We start from the raw sequence: 20,063 nt of genomic DNA on the forward strand, positions 1-20,063 counted from the left end.
AGGTAGACTGTTCCAGTGAAGCTTAATGTAAAATTATCTCTAAAGACTTTTGTTAGGTAATTAATTGCGTTTGCAGTCTTGATTCTTTTGAGGAGCTTCGTATGACCTCCCTGTTGACTTAGAGTTGTCCCATGTAAGTTTCTTGGAACAAAGGTTAGAACAGCATGGAGGCTGGTATCTGTATGCTTTGGAGAGGAGTTTGAGATGTTACCCTGTTTTGCCATTAGTTTTCAAGTATGCATGGGTGCATCATTAATCATAGGAAATGCAAAAATAAATAATCCAGTCCCATTGGATTTTTTTTATATGAATACTTACCTTTTCCCTTTTTTGTATATACAGTTGAGGTATTTAGGTAACCCCTAACCTTTTGCTTCAACAAAGAAGTACAGTATAAAAATATTACAGTTTTCATGTGAGCAGCTCTTGAGAAGGGAAAAAAGCCCTCTAGATGAATATTTGTTGGGGGAAAAAAAGTTGTGATACAGAATGTCTTAACTCAGCCCCAATACAGTACTTGAGGACCACCAGTGTATAAAATTGAAAGCACATGAGTTTTGAAGCACTAGAAAAGGTTTGTAATTGATTAGCGCTGCTTGGAAGTATTGAAGTACAGTGAGTTTTGATTTGTGAATGGTTCTATTCAATAAGGATTAATTCTGTGTGTTTGATAAAATCTTACTGCCTTCAATGAGTTAGTTTTTTCCCCCCTCTGCAGTTTATTTAACCATCAAATATTTCAGTGTTCTTTTAACAAACTGGAACATTTCTATCTTACTGAATTTAGCATTAGCATGACTGATTTAAATAAGTCAAACTATCAGTGATTAGCTTGAAGGGTGTAATTGAATAGATTAATTTTTTCTTCTTTTAAAATGACTAGAATATATCATAATATAACCATGTGTATTTCATGCTTTCTTATGATTTAAAGACTATCAGGAGGTTTACATAGACTAACAAAAATTTATTTCCGATTCCTTTTAAATCTTTTACATTCTAAAATATTATAATGTTTAAATGTGAAATCTTTACCAGTTTTCATGTAAAATTATGCTTATTTACTCTTATGTAAAATAATTCATAATAAGTATCTTTGGAAATTGCATCAACCTTGTTAGTTTTTAATAGGAGTGGATCCTCTGTGTATGTTCTTTTTAAATCAGGGGAGATCCCTGGATTTTGGAGTTTAGCTCTCTTATTTTAGAAGCAAGTTGTGACACTTTGTTGCTAGTCAATCTTGAAACTATAAAGTCACTATCATTGATATGAACCACAAGTATTGTTTTGGAAGTCAGTGTTCACACATCACGTTCTGTCCGGCACTATGATCAGTTGCAAAGTTTTATGTAGAAATTGTTTGTCAGCTGATATATTTCCATAAGTAAGTTTTTAATGGTAAGATGCTACATGAGTTACATCTATTTATTTTAACAGACTTCATTTATGATAAATAATGAACAGATTTTGAGTAGCGCAGATTGAAAATTCATGCACACACACACTCTCTCTCACATACTCACACACACTCTTTTCCCTCATTATTTTGAGGTGAAACAGTTGGTCAGCTTTGTCCCTCACCTAGGAAGAGCCCGAACTTTTAACAGTATTTTACAAAATTGAAGTACATACTTTTGACATTTCATTAGGTTATTTTGGTGATCAATTATGTAAACATTTAAAGCCTAAAGTGAGGTTTCAGACTTCAGATAGATTTCAGAAGGGGGAAATGTTTGTAATGTGATGATACCCTGTACCTTCTGTCCACCACCCACCTGTAATTAGTCCGGTGAAGTGGGTTCATTTTATGTTCTGTATTCAGGCTCTCCAATACTGTTTGGGTGCGGGAAGGGGTAAATTCCACTTTGCAGAAGAAGAAGACTTAAGTTATGATGTATAAGCATATATGACATGTGATAGAAGATTATCTAATTCACTGTTAATGCCTTGTTTCTAACTTGATCAAGTTTTGCAAATTTTACTATAGAAATAGTTAAAAGGATGTTACAGAAATGTAAGACTCCCTGTCATGATAGAATAAAGAACATTTAAACATATTTTTTGTGACTATATTAATAACTTTAAATCTGATGCTGAAATAGTGCTTGAAATTTGTGTTCCTGATCTGGTTTGAAAACTCATTCTTTTTTTTAAAAGCAGAGTAATATTGTGAAGAGTAACTTAACTTCTTGAGGTGCCTGTTTCAAGTTATCCCTCCATATAACAATTGTTTCAAGCATTTTCCCCCCACTTCTTGAGTAGGTATAGCAAAAGTTTCCATGTAGAAACTATAATTATAAGAGTTGTTAATGCAGTGTAGTTGTGTATATGTTCTGCTTCCTTAATGTATAAGTTTTTACAGTAATGCTCATTACCTTCCATTACATTAAAAAAATAATCTGTGATTATTATATTGGATGTGTTATAACCGAGGGGGCCCACTTAGAGCTGTTGAGGAGTCACTACAGCAGTTTTACATTTTTTGGTAAAATACATAGTACATTTCCTCACCCTTTTAAGAGAAACCTTTTTTCTCCTTCAGGTTTAATTATTTCTCTTTGACCGAAACTAAGACTGATCCTCTGGTAGCCAGTTAAAATGTGTGAAGTAGGAGGAGTAAAGGAGACTCCAATCGTTAGTTGTAAGTTATAAAGCAAAGTTAATACAGGTATACACAGCAAAAGGATTTATTTTAAGGGATAAAAGAAAATTTTATAAACTTGTCTTAGAGAACATGTTGGACATCATAAAGAAAATCTTGTAAGTGTTTAACTATTTTACTATAATACCACTTTGGCTGATGAATGTTAAAGTAGTTTACTTTCTGTATCAACACTAACTGGAAATTAAATATTAATACTACATTATGCCTGTTTTATTTAAAGTCCAGCATGACTTAATTGGTCTGGCTCTTTTAAATCATGCAGAGTATCCTTACAGAATTTTCTTTTTTATGAGACTAAACGATAACTCATTTGGTAGGTTCAAGAATATGATTAAAAGAATCCTAGACATTTCAATGTTTGCTGTGGGTTTATAACAAGTTCTACATATGGGTAATAGTGTGTAGATGTAAATGAAAATTGTATAGAAAGTTATGATTGCATGTAAGGTTTTGAAGACGTCTGTGAGCTTTTTAATATCTTGGATTCCTGGGCAACTATAAAGAGTTTTTTAAAATGGCTGTTACATACTTATCATAATTTTTTTGAATGTATGCTTCAGTTCTGTAAAATTGTTTAGAAACAAGCTTGTGCAGATAGCTTATGATACAGTTTAAAATTATAAATAGATATCTTTTAGTTGAGCTGGTTAAAATGTTAGTTATACTGCAGGTTTCTTTCTCTGTTTGCATGCTTGAGTATAATGTCAAGATACTTCTGTGGTCTGTTATTTTGTAAAATTGCTTCCTTTTTAAAGTTTGCTCAAATATTGGGAGCTGCCGGAATGAATACTTTTCACAATACTTTGACTAATTTAGTGTCTAATTTTATTTCAGTGAGGGTTAATGAGAGTATTAAACTTTGCTTTACTGTTTCGGCTACCTCATCTCAATAACCCTAGAAAACATTTAGACTAATGTGAGATAATTTAATTTTTTCTATTTCAAGTCATTAGCCCGAGAAGTAGATAAGTTACAGATGCCAGAAGCACATTTGTACTGCAATTTCATTTTTCAGCTTTCAGTGCAACAAAACAGCATCATTATGACCTTTCATATAATGTTAGCCGGCGAAGCTAGCAAGTTTATCCGAGCAACATACCTTTCTGTTTAACAGGTTCATCTCTGATAGGATTTTAAAATATGATAACACTTACCCCAAAAGAAGTTTTGCTGACATGGTGTCACTGTGCTGAAGAGGCTGTTTGATGCCATAGTCCCTCCTTTTTTTTCAGATAGAACTTGGACCCTCTGTTGTAAATTCTGCTTGCAGCCTTAAACTGAAAACACAAACCATACCCAAACCTTGTTTTAGTTTTACAGTATGCCTGCAGTACATAGACTTGATATTTATTTTTTTTCTGTCAAGAAATTATGTAGCTGGTAGCATGGGAAAAGCAAGGAAACAAAACAAAAAAGAGAATGAGCAAATATTGGAAGGACCTACTATTACTGCATAGACTGTGGTTTAGAGAGCACTCACTGACTCTGTTGGTCTCGGTGGCTGGTAGGGACCTGCGGAGATTAACCATTTAAAAACCAGAGACTTCTTGCTGTCCTCCTGGAGAAAGTTTGCACCGCACTTGTGGTTCTGTGGTTGTTTGTGAGGCGAATGAAGCATTCACACAATCCAAAAAAGCAAAAGCTTTCAAACTCCTTTTTTTTGCAAGCACTATTACTGGAGAGACAGAATCATGTGGTTTGTGACCTCACAGTACTCACAGTCAAGTGGGACTGCCTACCACTGTGGCTTCCCCCCCTTGCTCATGCTCTTTCTTTCTCTCTCTCCCTCTGACAAAAGGCTTGTGGTAAGGCCCTTCCTGGCATCCAGAAGGATATAGCTTTTTAATTTTTGTGACTCATGAGGATTTGGATAGAATACAAATGCTGAAGGAGCCCAAACTCCTGTAAGGTTAAGCGTCTGTGGAGCAGAGCTCTGCAGTTGGGGGCTTTCTTTTCTATCCCCCACCCCTATATTTTTGGTGCCTCCTCCTTTTATTTAGTTCATTATTGTGTCTGTGGAGAAGTGAGCAAAATTGGCTCAAGAGGCGGTGTGTGAAATCCTGAACAACAGTGATGATTTACAATAATTTACATCTTTGGACTGTATCACATTCTGGGGTCTGCTTCATATTTGCTGGGTGATTGGAGTCCTGTTTTTCTTTTTCTTGTCTTCTTAAACTCGTGAATCTGTAACTCATTGTAAAAAAGTTTACCTTTTTTAAGGTCTGGTTGCAAACTGCTTGCTGGGCTTGACTGTAAATTGGCTGTCATGAAAGTGTTAGTCTGGGAATTCCTTTACAAATATTAAATCATGTCTGTCTAGTTTATGTATGATCAATATTGGATGCTGGCTCCTACAATAAAGATGAAATATAATTGGTACATTTTGTATTACATTTACCTTTATCTCATGGCTAGTTTGAGTATCTTATAAAAATGAATAGCAAGAATTATAGCAGCCCAAGTTTATTGGATGGATCTTAGTTTTCTTTATGCTTGTAATAATTTTTTATTTTTTAAGGAAATATACTCATTTTGTATAATCCTTTAAATAGTTTCTTTGGATATTAGCTTTAACAGAGCCTTTGATAGCAAATCTTATACAAATATAAAGTAAAATTCTTATGTTGTAACTTAGATTGTTAAATGTTATTGATTTCTCTGAGCTCAGAATGGAGTGGGTTAACAGAAGCTGTGTTTTTTGTTTATAATAGAAGCTTTGAAATAAATTACAAAATGCTGTGTGTAGTAAGGAATAATGCACACAGAGTATGTGAGTCGTCTCGATTTGCTAATTCTGATTCAGAAGAAAATTGGAAACATCTTTGGGAAACTATCTCCTTTTTTGCCCCTTTGGACATGTATGTATAGAACTCATTTTCTTGTTAGGATGATTATATATCATAGGCAGAGAACTTCATATTTATGAATAGAGCTTCCTGTTTTCATCAGTTGAGAGCGATGGGGTATTTTTCAACAAAAATTATCAAGCTGAACAGACCAATTTTCTAGGCATTTTTTGGCCATTTATCCACGCCACTCTGAATTTGCATGTTAGACTTCTTCCTGGTGTGATAGTAACCAGGAGTGGCATGAAGTAAATGACTGGGAGGGTGGGCGGAGACAGTGAATTACACAACATTATTCAGGGTGTTTAATGGGGTAGGGCTGGGAAATACTAAGGAGGATATTAAAGCCAAAATGCCCCTTTGTGTGGTCACCCTAGCATACTTCAGTATCTGCTTTTGGTTTATATTCGGTAAAGATAAATGTACTAACGTGTTCGTTAGTTTCTTAGAAAAAATAATTTCCCCAAAATACACTTGAGAGTACATTGAAATGACTTTAATCCTTTATTATTCAAATGTCTAGAACTTTTCCATAATAAACTTTTAGTGATAAAAGAAATATTTTAGTGTTTTATTCAAAATACAGATTTATCGTGCCTCATCATGTATCTCCCAAAAACAGATTTTACATTGAAAACTAAAAGATTTCATTTAACATGCAGTTATTCGTGCAAAAAGAGAAAAGTCATTCATTGATTCTCTTTCTTAAATAAGGCGTGCAGTGGGATCTGTAGCTCTAATTAATATCTAAAGTAAGTTAAAAGACAACTTTGTCCATATAATTTGTGGAGTTTTCAAGCATAATTCTGTATGCTCATACAATAGTGCGGAATTAGGCAATTGAGAAAAATGTAGTAGTCTGATAAGTATAAATGTTTTTTTCTTTTCACATTGAGTTTCCCAGTTAGGATTCTGTGACATCTTTTAACCCCAACTTTTTGCTAAGTATTTTCTCCCTTAAAATATTTTTTTTTAATTAAGTGTACTTTGACCCTCTAAATTAACTGTGTATGTATTTGAATAATTTCTAACATCTATGTGTCTCAACTGCTTGTTCTCTTTTGCAGGTAACCCTTCTGCACATAATTTTTCGGTCAGAGTAAAGCACTCTTACTGCTTAATAGCTTAGTAGATATTGTTGACTGTGACCTTTCTGCTCTGGGTGAGGCCCATCTCATTCTGACTGGAGAACATATGAGGTCATGAGCTTTAAAGTTTATATATTCATTATCTGCACACACAAAAACACATACATATATTTTTTTTCTTTTTCTAAATTGAAAATCTATCCGCTTTGGAGTAAATATTACCTTGGGGTAAAAATTTGAAAACAATAGTGATAACGGGTACACGTTTGATAACTGACCGTTTGTTTCATTAGAAATAGCTTACCACATGTGATGGAGAGAGACTGAACCACATGTGATGAAGAGAGACTGACTCAGCAGAGTCATTGCAGATAAAGCTCTTGATTATGCTTCACATCAGAAATGAAAACCACAGGTTTTTTTTTGTTGTTGTCTGGTTTTTAAAGACCCTCAAAACTTCATTTTTTCGAGGGATATATGAGTATTTGTTATGTTGAAGTAAGTAATGAATTTAAGTCTGCTGTATAAATTATGTATTATAATGTCATGGAAATTATAGCTTTGAACTTGAAAACAGTTTCACAGAAGTGATTTTGCTTCCCATTACCTTATGTTTAATAAGTTTGTCAACATTGGTTGAACTTTTTATATTCTATATTGTTAGATGATATAACACTGTAATGTTTTAAATATTACATATAGCTTCATTGTTACCTTTTGAATCATTTAAAAAATTTTCTGAATTAATGATCCTATTATAATCATTTTATCACTTTCAGTCTTGTGTCCATTTCTGTGTATTTTTTAATTGTTTTAAACTTCTCTTTGTTGCTGTTCTATTTTTTCTTTTAGTTGAGAGCAGTAGAAGCAAAATAGGTTTGATGTAGGAGTTGTATAAATTGTAGAAATCTATTTTGGCTTAAAATGTTCTCATTGATTGTGAGATTTTAACAGGGAATTTTCTTAATTTGTTGTTTCAGTGTGGTATGTGGCAATTTTTTTGACAGTTTTTTTGGATTTAATGTATAGCTGTTGAGACATATATAGAATTTATTGGATCTTATATTGATGCTTTGAAAAATGTTTATATTAGTAAAATGCATATAATTTTATTAATATTTTAAATTATGATTATGAGAGATTTAATTCTACTTATTTTAATGGGATATATATCCATGTGAACTGCACACATATGTGCGGTTGTATATATGTACAAGATATTATTTTGTGGTACTTTAAAACATTTATGTGGTGTGTGTATATATATGTATTGTATAAAATGTGATTTTTTTTGTAATGGGAGTACTCTTTGTTTTCCTCTGCAGTGTCTTTCAGTTTTGTGAAAACCCAAAACACTGCCATTTCCATGATTGTTTGAACAACTTCATTTGGTTGGTATAAGCAGCTTTCTGGCTGACCGTGAGTTGATGTGGAAATTGGATGCCAGAAGAGAAAGTAGTTAACTTCTGTCTCTCTCTCTCCCCTTCTCTTTTCCTTTCCACTCCTCCCACTTTCTTCCCTTTCTCCTCTAGGCTTTTTTGGTTTCTCTTTCTCTGTTTTGACATTTCTATAAAATCTCGAAGTAGATTCTTAAGGTCCTTGTAGGCGATATTGACATTAATCTTCACTAATGAATACGTAGGAGGTCTGCAGCTACTGACAGTCAAGGCGAGTTATCGTTATAGCTTGATATAGTACACCTCATTTGTTAGGTGGTGGTGGCATCTGATTGCAGAGATTTTCTTTCTTTTAACAATTTTAAGTCCTTCCTCAGTGTTAATTTACTTTAACATTATTTCACACGAATTTAGGACTTTAATTGTGAGGATTACTTTTTTCTCCCTTGGACAGTTTTTCAAAGTACATAGTGATCCATACTTGTTTAATGTTACTGTATAAATAATTCATGTTTCTTATAATTATTAAAACAATTCATCTTCTATTGCTGTCACTTTTCTAAGGAGAAAAAAAGGGTAGAACTTGCAGAAAATATGGGAAACATGCTCATATGACAGCTGAGGATGTGGCTAGGGTAAAGCAGGAAACTCCTACCCACAATGCAATGTTACATATACTACCACTTAATAAAATTTATATCAAACATGCTACTGACAAAACCAAAGAAAAATAATATCCCTGCGATACTAGTTAACGTACTAAATATATCTAGGGAAAAGTGAAACTAATCTTTTTGGAACCTTTCTACTTAGAGACTATAGTAAATGAAACTGGGACATCATAGCACATTGGAGCCTTTGTGCTATGGGTCTCGCTTGTAGGTGAAACCCTCCTATAATGAGAACTTTTTGGATATTCACTTTCCTGGAAAAGGCACAAAAGGGCACTTTTTTTTTCTTTTTTGATTGAATTGTTGCAGTATTATACGAGGTTCGAGAACATTGTCATCTAGTAAGAAAAATAAATTATGAGATGTTCATCATATTTATATAAACTCTTTACCCAGCAAGGTATATTTCTTTGCATTTTAAGTTGGTTTTTATTGCCAGATTTGACATGTGGTTCAAAGTGTTCATTGGAGGCAATTTTCTTTCCAAAGTAATTGTTTTTCTTGCTCTTAGTTATCGTAACCTACCTATAGCTTACCTGGCCAGTCTGTATGCTTTACTAAAGGGAGGTTAGTCTGAAGCAGAAAAACTGCTTCTATAATGTCATTGAAAAAAATATGAAGACATCGTCTATAAAAGAAAAACAGGTTTTAATATCCTTAGAGTTTCTGTTTTAAGTCTTAATTTCTTATGCTCTTAACTGTCAGATTTTAGTAATCTGGATGAATTTAGTACATTAGTAATTTAGATGAATTTCGAGGTTTTATAAGGGGGATTTTCAGATATTTAAATAAGGGAAGATGAGAGTTTTCAAATTGGTAAATAATGTATAGTAATTGTGGGAGATAAAGAAGAGAAGAGACTATGAAGTTAGTGTTAGTTTTGGAAGATTCTTTCTTAGTATTCCCAGTTATGGAAATGGCTCCTGTTTCAGACCTGCCACGGTATTTGTCATCTCACATTAGTGTATTGTCTGCCTGTCTGTATCTTTGTTAAGGATGGTTTGTTTAATTGTTTGAAGTGTTTTCTCCTGTAGAGACTGCTTATCAATAACAGCTGTAGCGCTGTGGCTTTTCTCCGTGGACTCATGGTGGTCTTTAGAACCACGTTCTTCAGCTTTGACAGGTGAGACAGAGGCTCTCCAGTGCCCCTGCATTCGGATGAATCTAGCTGTGGTTGGAGAAAGTGCATCTTGCCAAAGTATATGGGTGAGACCACACACAGCCTTTAAAATAGTTATTGTAGGCTTATTTTTAGGGATACATGTCTTGACAGTTCTTTTATTTGCATGCCAATTTCATCGCTGTGTATAGATTTTTCATTGGTTTCTGTAAAGGGAGTTGCAGATTTAGGTCTCTATTTGTGTATAATTTACACTGGAAAATACTTTGAGTTCAGCCATAATTAACAATGCAGAGAATATATTGAAAATGAATCACTAGAATACTGATCTTTTTGTTTTTATAAATTTGATGGTATTCCCCTTGGAAATCTCAATTTCGCAGTCAGTTTAGTAGTCAAAAATTGCTTCAATTTGTACTTAAAGATTAAATAAATTATGAAAGAATTTGAAAATATTTATAAACTTTACTTGTATTCCTAATAAGAAAAAACTTGTGGTTTGTGCTATTCAGGAGTATGTATTTTTATAATACTGGTATAATAAAGCAATATTGGTGTAATAAAGCATTGTTCAAAATATAAGTTCTGCGCTTAAATAAAAGCTTGAAAACTTTGAAACAAATTGCCAAAGAAGTCAGTTTCTTAGTGCATAAGCATAATATGCAAGCTATTTAGTCTTTTTATGGGATGATTAAAACTTTATTTAACTTGGTGAACTCTAAAAATTCACCATGTTTCTTTAAAAAGCATGTTTTGTCTTCTAAAACTGGCTTTTTCAGTGACCAGTAAAGAGCACGTTTTAGACTTTTATAAAATATTGCTTCTTTTTATAAGATGATACAGTATTTGGATAGTCAGTTATTCATGATTCCTAGTATTCGTGATAGTGGTGTTGAAACTTAATTTCTTAAGTCCTGGCATGTCTTGGTCACAAGACTTCTCACTTGATCAATGGATGTTGGCTTGGTATATATTTATAAAAAATATAATCAGCTATGATAAGATTGTGGTTTCATTCTAAATATTTTCATAGTGAAAACAGAATCTACTGAGATAATTGGAAATTTAATTTCCTTCCCATCATTATCCCAATACCTTTCCATTTCTAATGGTTCTGGCAGGAAAGGTCTGGGGAAGTTGTGTTCCTACAGCTTTTCTAGAGAACAAGTTTTTGGAAAGAAGAGAGAAGATAGTATACTCCAAAAGATTATTGAAAGAAAAATTTGGTCCTTGTCACTCAGAAACTGATCATGTATGTGAACCTTGATTGGATGCTAGATTTTTAAAAAAGCTCTGTAAGTCATTTTTAAGATATTTGAGGAAACTGGAATATGACTTGATATTGATGATACCATGGAATGTTAGTTAAGCATGATAATGCTGTGCACATTCAAAGGAAAATATCCTTACTCTTAAATAGGTATGTGATGAGTTATTTTCATGATGAGTTATTTTCATGAAGTCAGTACTATACTTAATCAAATTCTTACAGAAAACACATGTGGCAAAATGTTAACAATTGGTGAGTCCAGGTGAAGGACTTTTTTTTTTTTTTTGCTGTTTATTTTATGCTTCCCTGATGGCTCAGTGGGTAAAAAATTTGCCTGCCAATGCAAGAGAATCGAGTTTGCTCCCTGGTTTGGGAAGAGTCTCTGGAGGAGAAAATGGCAACCCACTCCAGTATTCTTGCCTGAAAAATCCATGGACAAAGGAGCCTAGTGGGCTACAGTCCAGAGTTGCAAAAAGTCAGGCACAACTGAGCACAATAACTTCTGAAAGGTGAAACATTTTATAGAAAAAGTGTGTGGGGGTTTGATTTCAAACTGAAATCAGATAGATGGGGAAAATTCATCTATTTGTATAATAGTAAGTTTTTTTTTAAGTGAATATGAATAGCCTGGGGTATATATAGCAATTTTAGGTTTTAGTTTATAGTTTTGTTTTTACATTGGAATTCTGTTCATATTAAAACAAATAATTTTCACAAATTTATATGTGGCAAATGTAAATTGGAAATGGTAAATTATTTCTGAAAATCAGTTCAGTAGCTTAGTTGTATCTGACTCTTTGCAACCCATGGACTGCAGCATGCCAAGCTTCCCTGTCCATCACCAACTCCTGGAGCTTACTCAGACTCATGTCCATCGAGTCGGTGATGCCATCCAACCGTCTCATCCTCTGTCGTCCCCTTCTCCTCCCACCTTCAGTCTTTCCCAGCATCAGGGTCTTTTCCAGTGAGTCAGTTCTTCGCATCAGGTGGCCAAAATATTGGAGTTTCAGCTTCAGCATCAGTCCTTCCAGTGAATATTCAGGACTGATTTCCTTTAGGATTGACTGGTTGGATCTCTTTGCTGTCCAAGGGACTCAAGAGTCTTCTCCAACACCACAGTTTTAAAGCATCAATTCTTTGGCGCTCAGCTTTCTTTATAGTCCAACTCTCACATCCATACATGACTATTGGAAAAATCATAGCTTTGATTAGATGGACTTTTGTTGGTAATGTCTCTGCTTTTTAATATGTGGTCTAGGTTAGTCATAGCTTTTCTTCCAAGGAGCAAGTGTCTTTTAATTTCCTGGCTGCAGTCACCATCTGCAGTGATTTTGGAGCCCCCCAAAATAAAGTCTTTCTCTCTTTCAATTATTTCCCCATCTATTTCCCATGAAGTGATTGGACTAGATGCCGTGATCTTAGTTTTTTGAATGTTGAGTTTTAAGCCAACTTTTTCACTCTCCTCTTTCACCTTCATCAAGAGGCTCTTTAGTTCTTCTTTGCTTTCTGCCATAAGGGTGGTGTCATCTGCATATCTGAGGTTATTGATATTTCTCCCGGCAATCTTGATTCCAGTTTGTGCTTCATCCAGCTTAGCATTTTGCATGATGTACTCTTCAGATAAGCTAAATTTGAAAATAGCCATCTAAAAAATTACTCATCTGTATTATAGTAACTGAAGTCTAGACCAATAAGCTAGAGGTTTTTGAGCCTTAAAATATGTTGTTACTATGTCATTGTTTATTAATTGGATGCTTCTAAAATATGTAAAAATGCTTTTAAAAGTAATGATAAGATTCCTGTGACTTTTATCCACAGATTTGTTTTCTTTTCAGATTGTTCTGGATTTAATGCCCAAGCATAAAATATTTAAAAAATCTTGTTAGAGATTTTGAACTATTTTCTCTTTTTTATTTATATTTGAATTTAAATCTGAGTAAAGGAATAATTAATTTTGATATTACTTAATCTCTGAAACATATCCAAAGTAAACTAGTTTTCTGAGAATTTATCTACATTACCTAGACTGACTATTGGGTGATGATGATGATTACAACAGATGAACAGGAAAAGGACCCATTATTTGTTTTTCATTGGTAAAGACCATTTGAACCCATATTTTGATCTGAACTTGATAGTGTATCAAATTAATAGTGTATTAAAACTTTAAAATAAATGAGGTATTAATACTTAGTATATAAATACTTAAAATATGTGTTAATACTTTAAAATAAATTAAGTATATATAAAATGAGTGTCTTTTTTTTTAAGTATTTATTTTTGTTTATTTCTTTGGATGCCCCAGGTCTTAGTTGTGGCATGTGGGATCTAGTTCCCTGACCAAGGATCAAACCTTGCCCCCTTGCATTGGGAGCGTGGAGTCTTAGCCACTGTATCATCAGGGAAGTCCCAAAATGATATAGTTTTAAGCAGAAGTTTACAGTTCATATTCTTAAATACCTTATTTTAGCCACGATTATTTTAAGCAATTCCAATTATTACATACCTAACTAAGGATCAGACAGTTGAAAAATTAGTACTATATAAAATTCATAAAATTTTATTGTAAAGGAGCAGTCTCCCTCACTTTTTTCTCCCCTGTAAGCTCTTGGTCTTTGCCTATTTATCCTCATTTATTATAAAGTTCTAACATGATTGTTTTTACACTTATTCCCCTTTCCCCAATATTTAATTATAAGACAGACACATAAATCATGGCAAGTCATGAGACTAGCCTGTCTTGGAAGTAAACAGAAGCCTCAAAAAGCATCCTCCAAGGTCATTTAAATGAGTTCAAACTCCCTTATCTACTTTAATAGTTTTTAAAAGGTATCACTGTTTTGAAAGTAGTTTAACAAACAGGAGGAACAGTTTATTAACCTTACTTTGTTTTAAAAGTTAAGGTAATATTTAATATTAGGGAAGATTTTTATCCAAAATTAATTCGTAAGTTTTGGCATTTAAAGTTATAATGTTCATTAATAGGAAGATTAACTTTTGAGGAATAAAACCTTGCCTAAAATTTAATGGTTATATACAGATTTATGTATTATATTTTGCTTTCTCTTTGTACAATTTTAAATTTTTGGAGTTCTTGTCCTTTTAGCTATCAACTAATATTTTTTAAAAAATTAGAACTCCTAAAGGTTGCATGTTTCTGGAAGAGCATAGAGATTATTCCATGTGATTGGTATATATGACAGCATTGATCTGTAGTTATTTACTGTATGAAATCTTTATAAAGCTAAACACTGGAAATGTGAGAAAGAACCACTTAAAAACTTGATAGGTTTTATTTTTTAGAGCCATTTTTATTTTTACAGAAATTTGAACAGAAAGTACAGAGTTCCTAATATGCCTCCATCAGCCCTCAACTTTCCTTGCTAATATTCAGTTCAGTTCAGTCGCTCAGTCGTGTCCGACTCTTTGCAATCCCATGAACCGCAATATGCCAGGCCTCCCTGTCCATCACCAACTCCCAGAGTCCACCCAAACCCATGTCCATTGTATTGGTGATGCCATCCAACCATCGCATCCTCTGTGGTCCCCTTCTTCTCCTGCCCTCAATCTTTCCCCGCATCAGGGTCTTTTCAAATGAGTCAGCTCTCCACATCAGGTGGCCAAAGTATTGGAGTTTCATGGGGCTTTGTTTGTTATAATTGATGAACCAGTATTGATATGTTATCTCCTAAAGTCAGTAGTTTATATTGGGCATCGTTCTTTATGTTGTGCAGTTCTGAGGCTTGATCCAATGCCTCATGTTATATATATCCATTATTACAGTATGATACAGAATATTTTTTCTAGAAATTGCCATAAAATTTTGGTTATATATGCATAACAAAGTGTAACGTCTTAACTGTTTTAGCAACTGGTGGTTTATTCTCTCTAAAGGACTTTTTCAGAATGTCATAAAGTTGGAATCATACAAAATTAAGCCTTTTCAGGCTGAATTAACAGTGTTCATTTTAGCTTCTTCTGTGTCTTTTTTGTGACTTAAAAGCTGATTTCTTTTTACTTCTGAAAAATATTTCATTGTATGGATATACTGCAGTTTGTTTATCAGTTTACGTATTAAAGGAAATGTTGGCTTCTTCCAGTTTCTGGCAGTTGTGAATAAAGCTGCTGTAAATATGAGTGCTGGTTTTTTGTGGGTGTAAGTTTTCAAATCATTTGAGTAAATACTTAGGAATGCGATTTCTAGATTGTTTGCTAGATCATGTTTAACTTTGTAAGAAACTGACAAACTGTCCTCCAAAGTGGCTGTATCATTTTGTATTCATAGTAGTAAAGATGATAGCTTCCATTGTTCCCTGCTTGTCAGGTTTTGCTGTTCTCAGTGTTTGAGTTAGCTATTCTGCTAGGTGTGTAGTGATACCTCATCATTGTTTTAATTTGTAATTCCTTAATGGCAAATGATGTTGGGCAACTTTTCATGTGCTTATTTGCCATTTATATCTCTTAGGAAGGTATCTGTTCAGATCTTTCCCCCACTTTAAATTAAGAATTTTTAAATTGACTTTTAAGAGTTCTGTATACACACCACATTTTGTTTATACATTCATTTGTCGATGGACACTTGAATTATGTCTACCTTTAGGTCATCGTGAATAATGCTGTAATTGAACATTGATATACCTTCATGTACTTTCCTTGGCTTATTGCATTAGCTAGAACTTCTCATATGATGCTGAATAGGAGTGATGAAAGGTAATATCCTTGTCTTGTTACTGATCTTAGGGAGGAAAGCATCTAGTTTCTCACCATCAAGTATGACATTAGCTGTGGAGTATTTTGCATATATTTGTTATCAAGTTGAAGAATTTTAACTTACTGGGAATTTTTATCATGAATAGGTGTTGGATTTTGTGAAATTTTATGTATCAATAGGAGCATATGGTCTTAAGTCTTTTGGTATGATGGATTAGATATGTTGATTCTCAATTTCCATTTGGTTGTGGTGAATACTTCTTTTTATACATTATTGAATTTTATGGAGTTTTTTTTTTGTTTATGTTCATGGAAAATGTTGTTATGTATTTTTCCTTACTTATAATGTCTTTGTCTGGTAATAGAGAATGGTGACCTCATAGAATGAGTTAGGACGTATTCCCTCTAGATCAGATTGTAGAGAATTGCAGATAATTTCTTCCTTAAATTTGCTAGAATTCACCAGTGCAACCATCTGGGCCTGGTTCTTTCTGTTTTGGAAGATTATTCATTCAATTTTTAAAATAGATATTGTCCTATTCAGGTGATATATTTGTCATTGTGTAAGTTTTGGTAGCCTATGTCTTTCAAGGAATTGATAGTAGTCTAAGATGAGAATTCTTTGCAAGTGACTGAGGGCATGCTTTTAGATAAAAAAAATTTAAGGAAGAGGATAAGGCAACAAAAAGCCACCACTGTAGAAGAAATGAAGAATGCTTCTTCTGATTTTTGTTGTTCAGTTGTGAAGTTGTGTCTGACTCTTTGTATCCCTGTTGACTGTAGCACGCCAGGCTCGGCTGTCCTTCACTAACACCTGGAGTTTGTTCAGATTCATGTCCATTGAGTTGGTGATACTGCCTGACCATCTCATCATGTACCACTCACTTCTCCTTTTGCCTTCAGTCTTTCCCAGCATCAGGGTCTTTCCAATGAATTAGCTCTTTGCATTAGGTAGTCCAGGTATTGGAGATTGAGCTTCAACATCAGTCCTTCAGTGAATATCTAGGATTGATTTCCTTTAGTATTGACTGGTTTGATCTCCTTGCAGTCCAAGGGCCTCTTAATAGTCTTCTCCAGCACCACAGTTCAAAAGCATCAATTCTTTAGCACTCAGACTTCTTTATGGTCCAACTCTCACATCTGTACCTGACTACTGAAAAAAACATAGTTTTGAGTATATGGACCTTTGTTGTCAAAGTGATGTCTCTGCTTTTTAATATGCTATCTAGTTTTGTCATAGCTTTCCTTCCAGGGAACAAGCATCTTAATTTCATGGTTGCAGTCACTGTCTGCACTGATTTTGGAGCCCAAGAAAAGAAAATCTGTCATTGCTTCCACTTTTTCCCCTTCTATTTGCCATGAAGTGATGGGACTGGATTCCATGATCTTAGTTTTTTGAATATTGAGTTTTAAGTCAGCATTTTCACTCTAGTCTTTCACCTACATCAAGAGGCTGTTTAGTTCCTCTTCACTTTCTGCCATTAGAGTGGTATCATCTGCATGTCTGAGGTTGTTGATGTTTCTCTCGGCAATCTTCATTCCAGCTTGTGATTCATCCAGCCCAGCATTTTGCCTGATGTACTCTGAATTTAAGTTAAATAAACAAGGTGACAGTATACAGCATTGTAGTTCTTTCCCAATTTTGAACCAGTCATTTATTCCATGTCCAGTTCTAAGTGTTGCTTCTTTACCTGCATACAGGTTTCCCCAGGAGACAGGTCAGGTGGTCTGGTCTGTCTCTTTAAGAATTTTCCACAGTATGTTGTGATCCACACGGTCTTAAGTTTTAGCAGAAGTAGATGTTTTTCTGGAATTCCTTTGCTTTCTGCATGATCCAGTGACTGTTGTTCTTATCCTTTCTTTTCTTTGATTGTGGCAAGCCTTGTGGTTATGAACCATACTGTTCTTTAAAATTGAACTAATACTCATCCTAAGATTGTAAGGATCATTTAAATAACTTGGCAGATAAAATATTTGGCATATTACAGAGTATCAGACATTTACCTTTACTTTTTATGTTGTGATGTGCAGTTCAAACTGAAATTGGGTTTAAATCATGGGTATGTTTCTTAGTTTTTACAAGACATCTGTAGAAAGGGAATCATAAAACTAGATTAGGATCAACCATTGGGCAAACTAATTGAAGCCTACAGTATTAAGTTTTTGGTTATCCCTTTTTACTTTTAAAATATATTATTCTTGATAACAGGTTCTGTATAAGATGGCTGAGAAACTATTTCGTTTTCAGTGCCAGTTTGTTGGCTGAAGGGCTGCATTCACTAAAATTGCCATTGGTAGGCTTTGTTGTAAATCATGTTTATATTAATTTAGAAAAATGGCAAAATGTTGCATAATATGAAGAATATGCTGCTGCTACGGCTAAGTCGCTTCAGTCGTGTCTGACTCTGTGGCCCCATAGATGGCAGGCGCTCGTAATTCTTTTTCCTAGAGATAAAATTTTAAATCAGTCTTTTTTCTTTTTGTATGTATTTGATACATACAGATGTATGTATGTATGTGATGTTTTAATTTAATTTTTAAGTTAATATTGTGGTGTGCTTTCTAAATATATTAAAATCTCTGTAATACCGTTTTAGTTGCTATGTATATTCCTTCTTGTAGGTGTTATAGCATTTGCATATGGTTGAACTGTTATTTCTCTAGTTTGTATATTTAACACCTTTTTTTTTTTTGGTGTTTTGGATCTTCAATTACTTTAAGGTTTCTTTTATTTCAGGGGCTACCTGTTTTAGAACCTGTTACTGCTTTTGTTTTTAAATAGTCATTAGCTTAATATCATTGCTTTATATAATTCAGTGAAGCATCTTTACTTATTTTGATGCTTTTTAAACTGGAAACTTCTGTGATTTTTATGGCTTTTTACCAGGGATAATCAAAAGCCATAAGATTAAAATGAACAATATTTTGGCGGCATCATTTTTAAGTTTGGGTAAGTAATTTTAAAAATATAATTATAATGTAGATATGTTATGAGATCAACGTAAAGTTAGGAAATTTAAATATAGAACTGGGGATTTCAAAAAATGTTGATAAGTTCTGGCATTTTGGTAGGTAGTTTTGAGAAATTAAATTGGTTTAGTTTGCAATATATAAAATTTTCAAAATTTATCATTTAGTTCATAAAATAATGAGTATGCTACTATCTTCAGTCATATATTTTTCTCATTTGAGCAGACTGAGTAGCTGTGTATGTTTTACAATGTATTGTTTTGGACTTTTGAGTTATTTGTCATTAAGAATTAGATAAAATTTTAATAAATATTCTCTACATATGTTAGGCATATCTTGTAAGGTTTGTTTCTGTTTTTGACTTCTGTTTCTGAAGTCACAGATGTGTGGAAATTAACTGTGAAACATCTTTAATTCTCCTCTTCAATCCATTTTTCCTTCATTTAAGTAACTAAACTTAAATAAGAAAGAATTTTAGTTTTTCCTGATTATGAAACTTACACATGTGCTTTGTTGAAGTGTAGAAAACAAAATTTTTCATTGGCACCATCATTCTTCCAGTCATTCAGTTTGCTATTTTGTCTTTGATTCCTTCGTTTTTTAAATTCTTATCACTTGTTTCTCTGTATCCTTTCTTTTCCTTCCATTTTTCCAACTTGGTTTAAACTCAGAACTTCCCTACTTTGGTCTTATGAATTAGGACCTCATTCCCCTGTCTCCAAAGTTATTCACTCTAGTACTTAAAAATTTTTTTTTTTATTACTACAGACCGTTTAGATACTTTTATATAGTTAGGTTACATGCTTGTTCTAGGTAACAGCGCTAAACATTATATCCTGAAGTTGTTTCTTGCTGTCTGTGCTTCTTTTTATTCCATTGGCTTCCTTGTATCCACTTTCTGAAGTCCTGGTCATCCTTCAAGTTTTCACAAACCCCACCTTTCTGTAAAACTGTTTCGTGAACTTCAGAGTGAGAACTGCGTGAGGCTGTAGAAACCTAACCGCTCTGGACTTTGTCAAAACTGTGTTCTAGCCCCAGCTCTGCTGATGATCAACTCTGTGATTCAACCTCTGAAATTTTCTGCTTCTTCATCTCTACAGTGGGCATAATCATTTTATGAATATTGTGAAAATTAAATTAGATAATATTTGTAAAGTGCCTAATACAAGGAACCGGTTAAGTAAATTATGCTGAGTCACTCGTTCAGTATGGGATGTCTGGATGTGCTGGGTCTTCTGTAGGTGATGAGCTACACAGGAAAGTAGATGTTAAAATTTTAAAATTATACGTATCATTAATAATTTAAGTGAGAGGGGTTATGAA

At 33.6% G+C, this 20,063-nt stretch overlaps 2 protein-coding genes across 7 annotated transcripts in view; one reads left to right on the top strand and one right to left on the bottom strand.

Moving 5' to 3' along the window:
* Nucleotides 1-4,262, bottom strand: part of RUNX2 (runt related transcription factor 2) — a 343,856-nt gene extending 339,594 nt beyond the window's left edge. For 3 of the 4 annotated variants that reach the window (XM_018038797.1, XM_018038795.1, XM_018038796.1), the window contains exons 1-2: nt 4,146-4,262; nt 3,820-3,942 (exon numbers count right to left, since the gene is read on the bottom strand). In XM_018038797.1, coding sequence (XP_017894286.1) covers nt 3,820-3,877 — 58 coding nt within the window. In that variant the 5' untranslated portion in view covers nt 3,878-3,942; nt 4,146-4,262. Of the gene's footprint in view, nt 1-3,819; nt 3,943-4,145 lie in introns of those variants that run through there. The other variant, XM_018038794.1, reaches the window with a different exon arrangement.
* Nucleotides 1-20,063, top strand: part of SUPT3H (SPT3 homolog, SAGA and STAGA complex component) — a 398,573-nt gene that overhangs the window by 41,763 nt on the left and 336,747 nt on the right. The window lies entirely within an intron of this gene.

The sequence above is a fragment of the Capra hircus genome, chromosome 23 (assembly GCF_001704415.2).
Source record: "Capra hircus breed San Clemente chromosome 23, ASM170441v1, whole genome shotgun sequence".
Taxonomy (NCBI): domain Eukaryota; kingdom Metazoa; phylum Chordata; class Mammalia; order Artiodactyla; family Bovidae; genus Capra; species Capra hircus.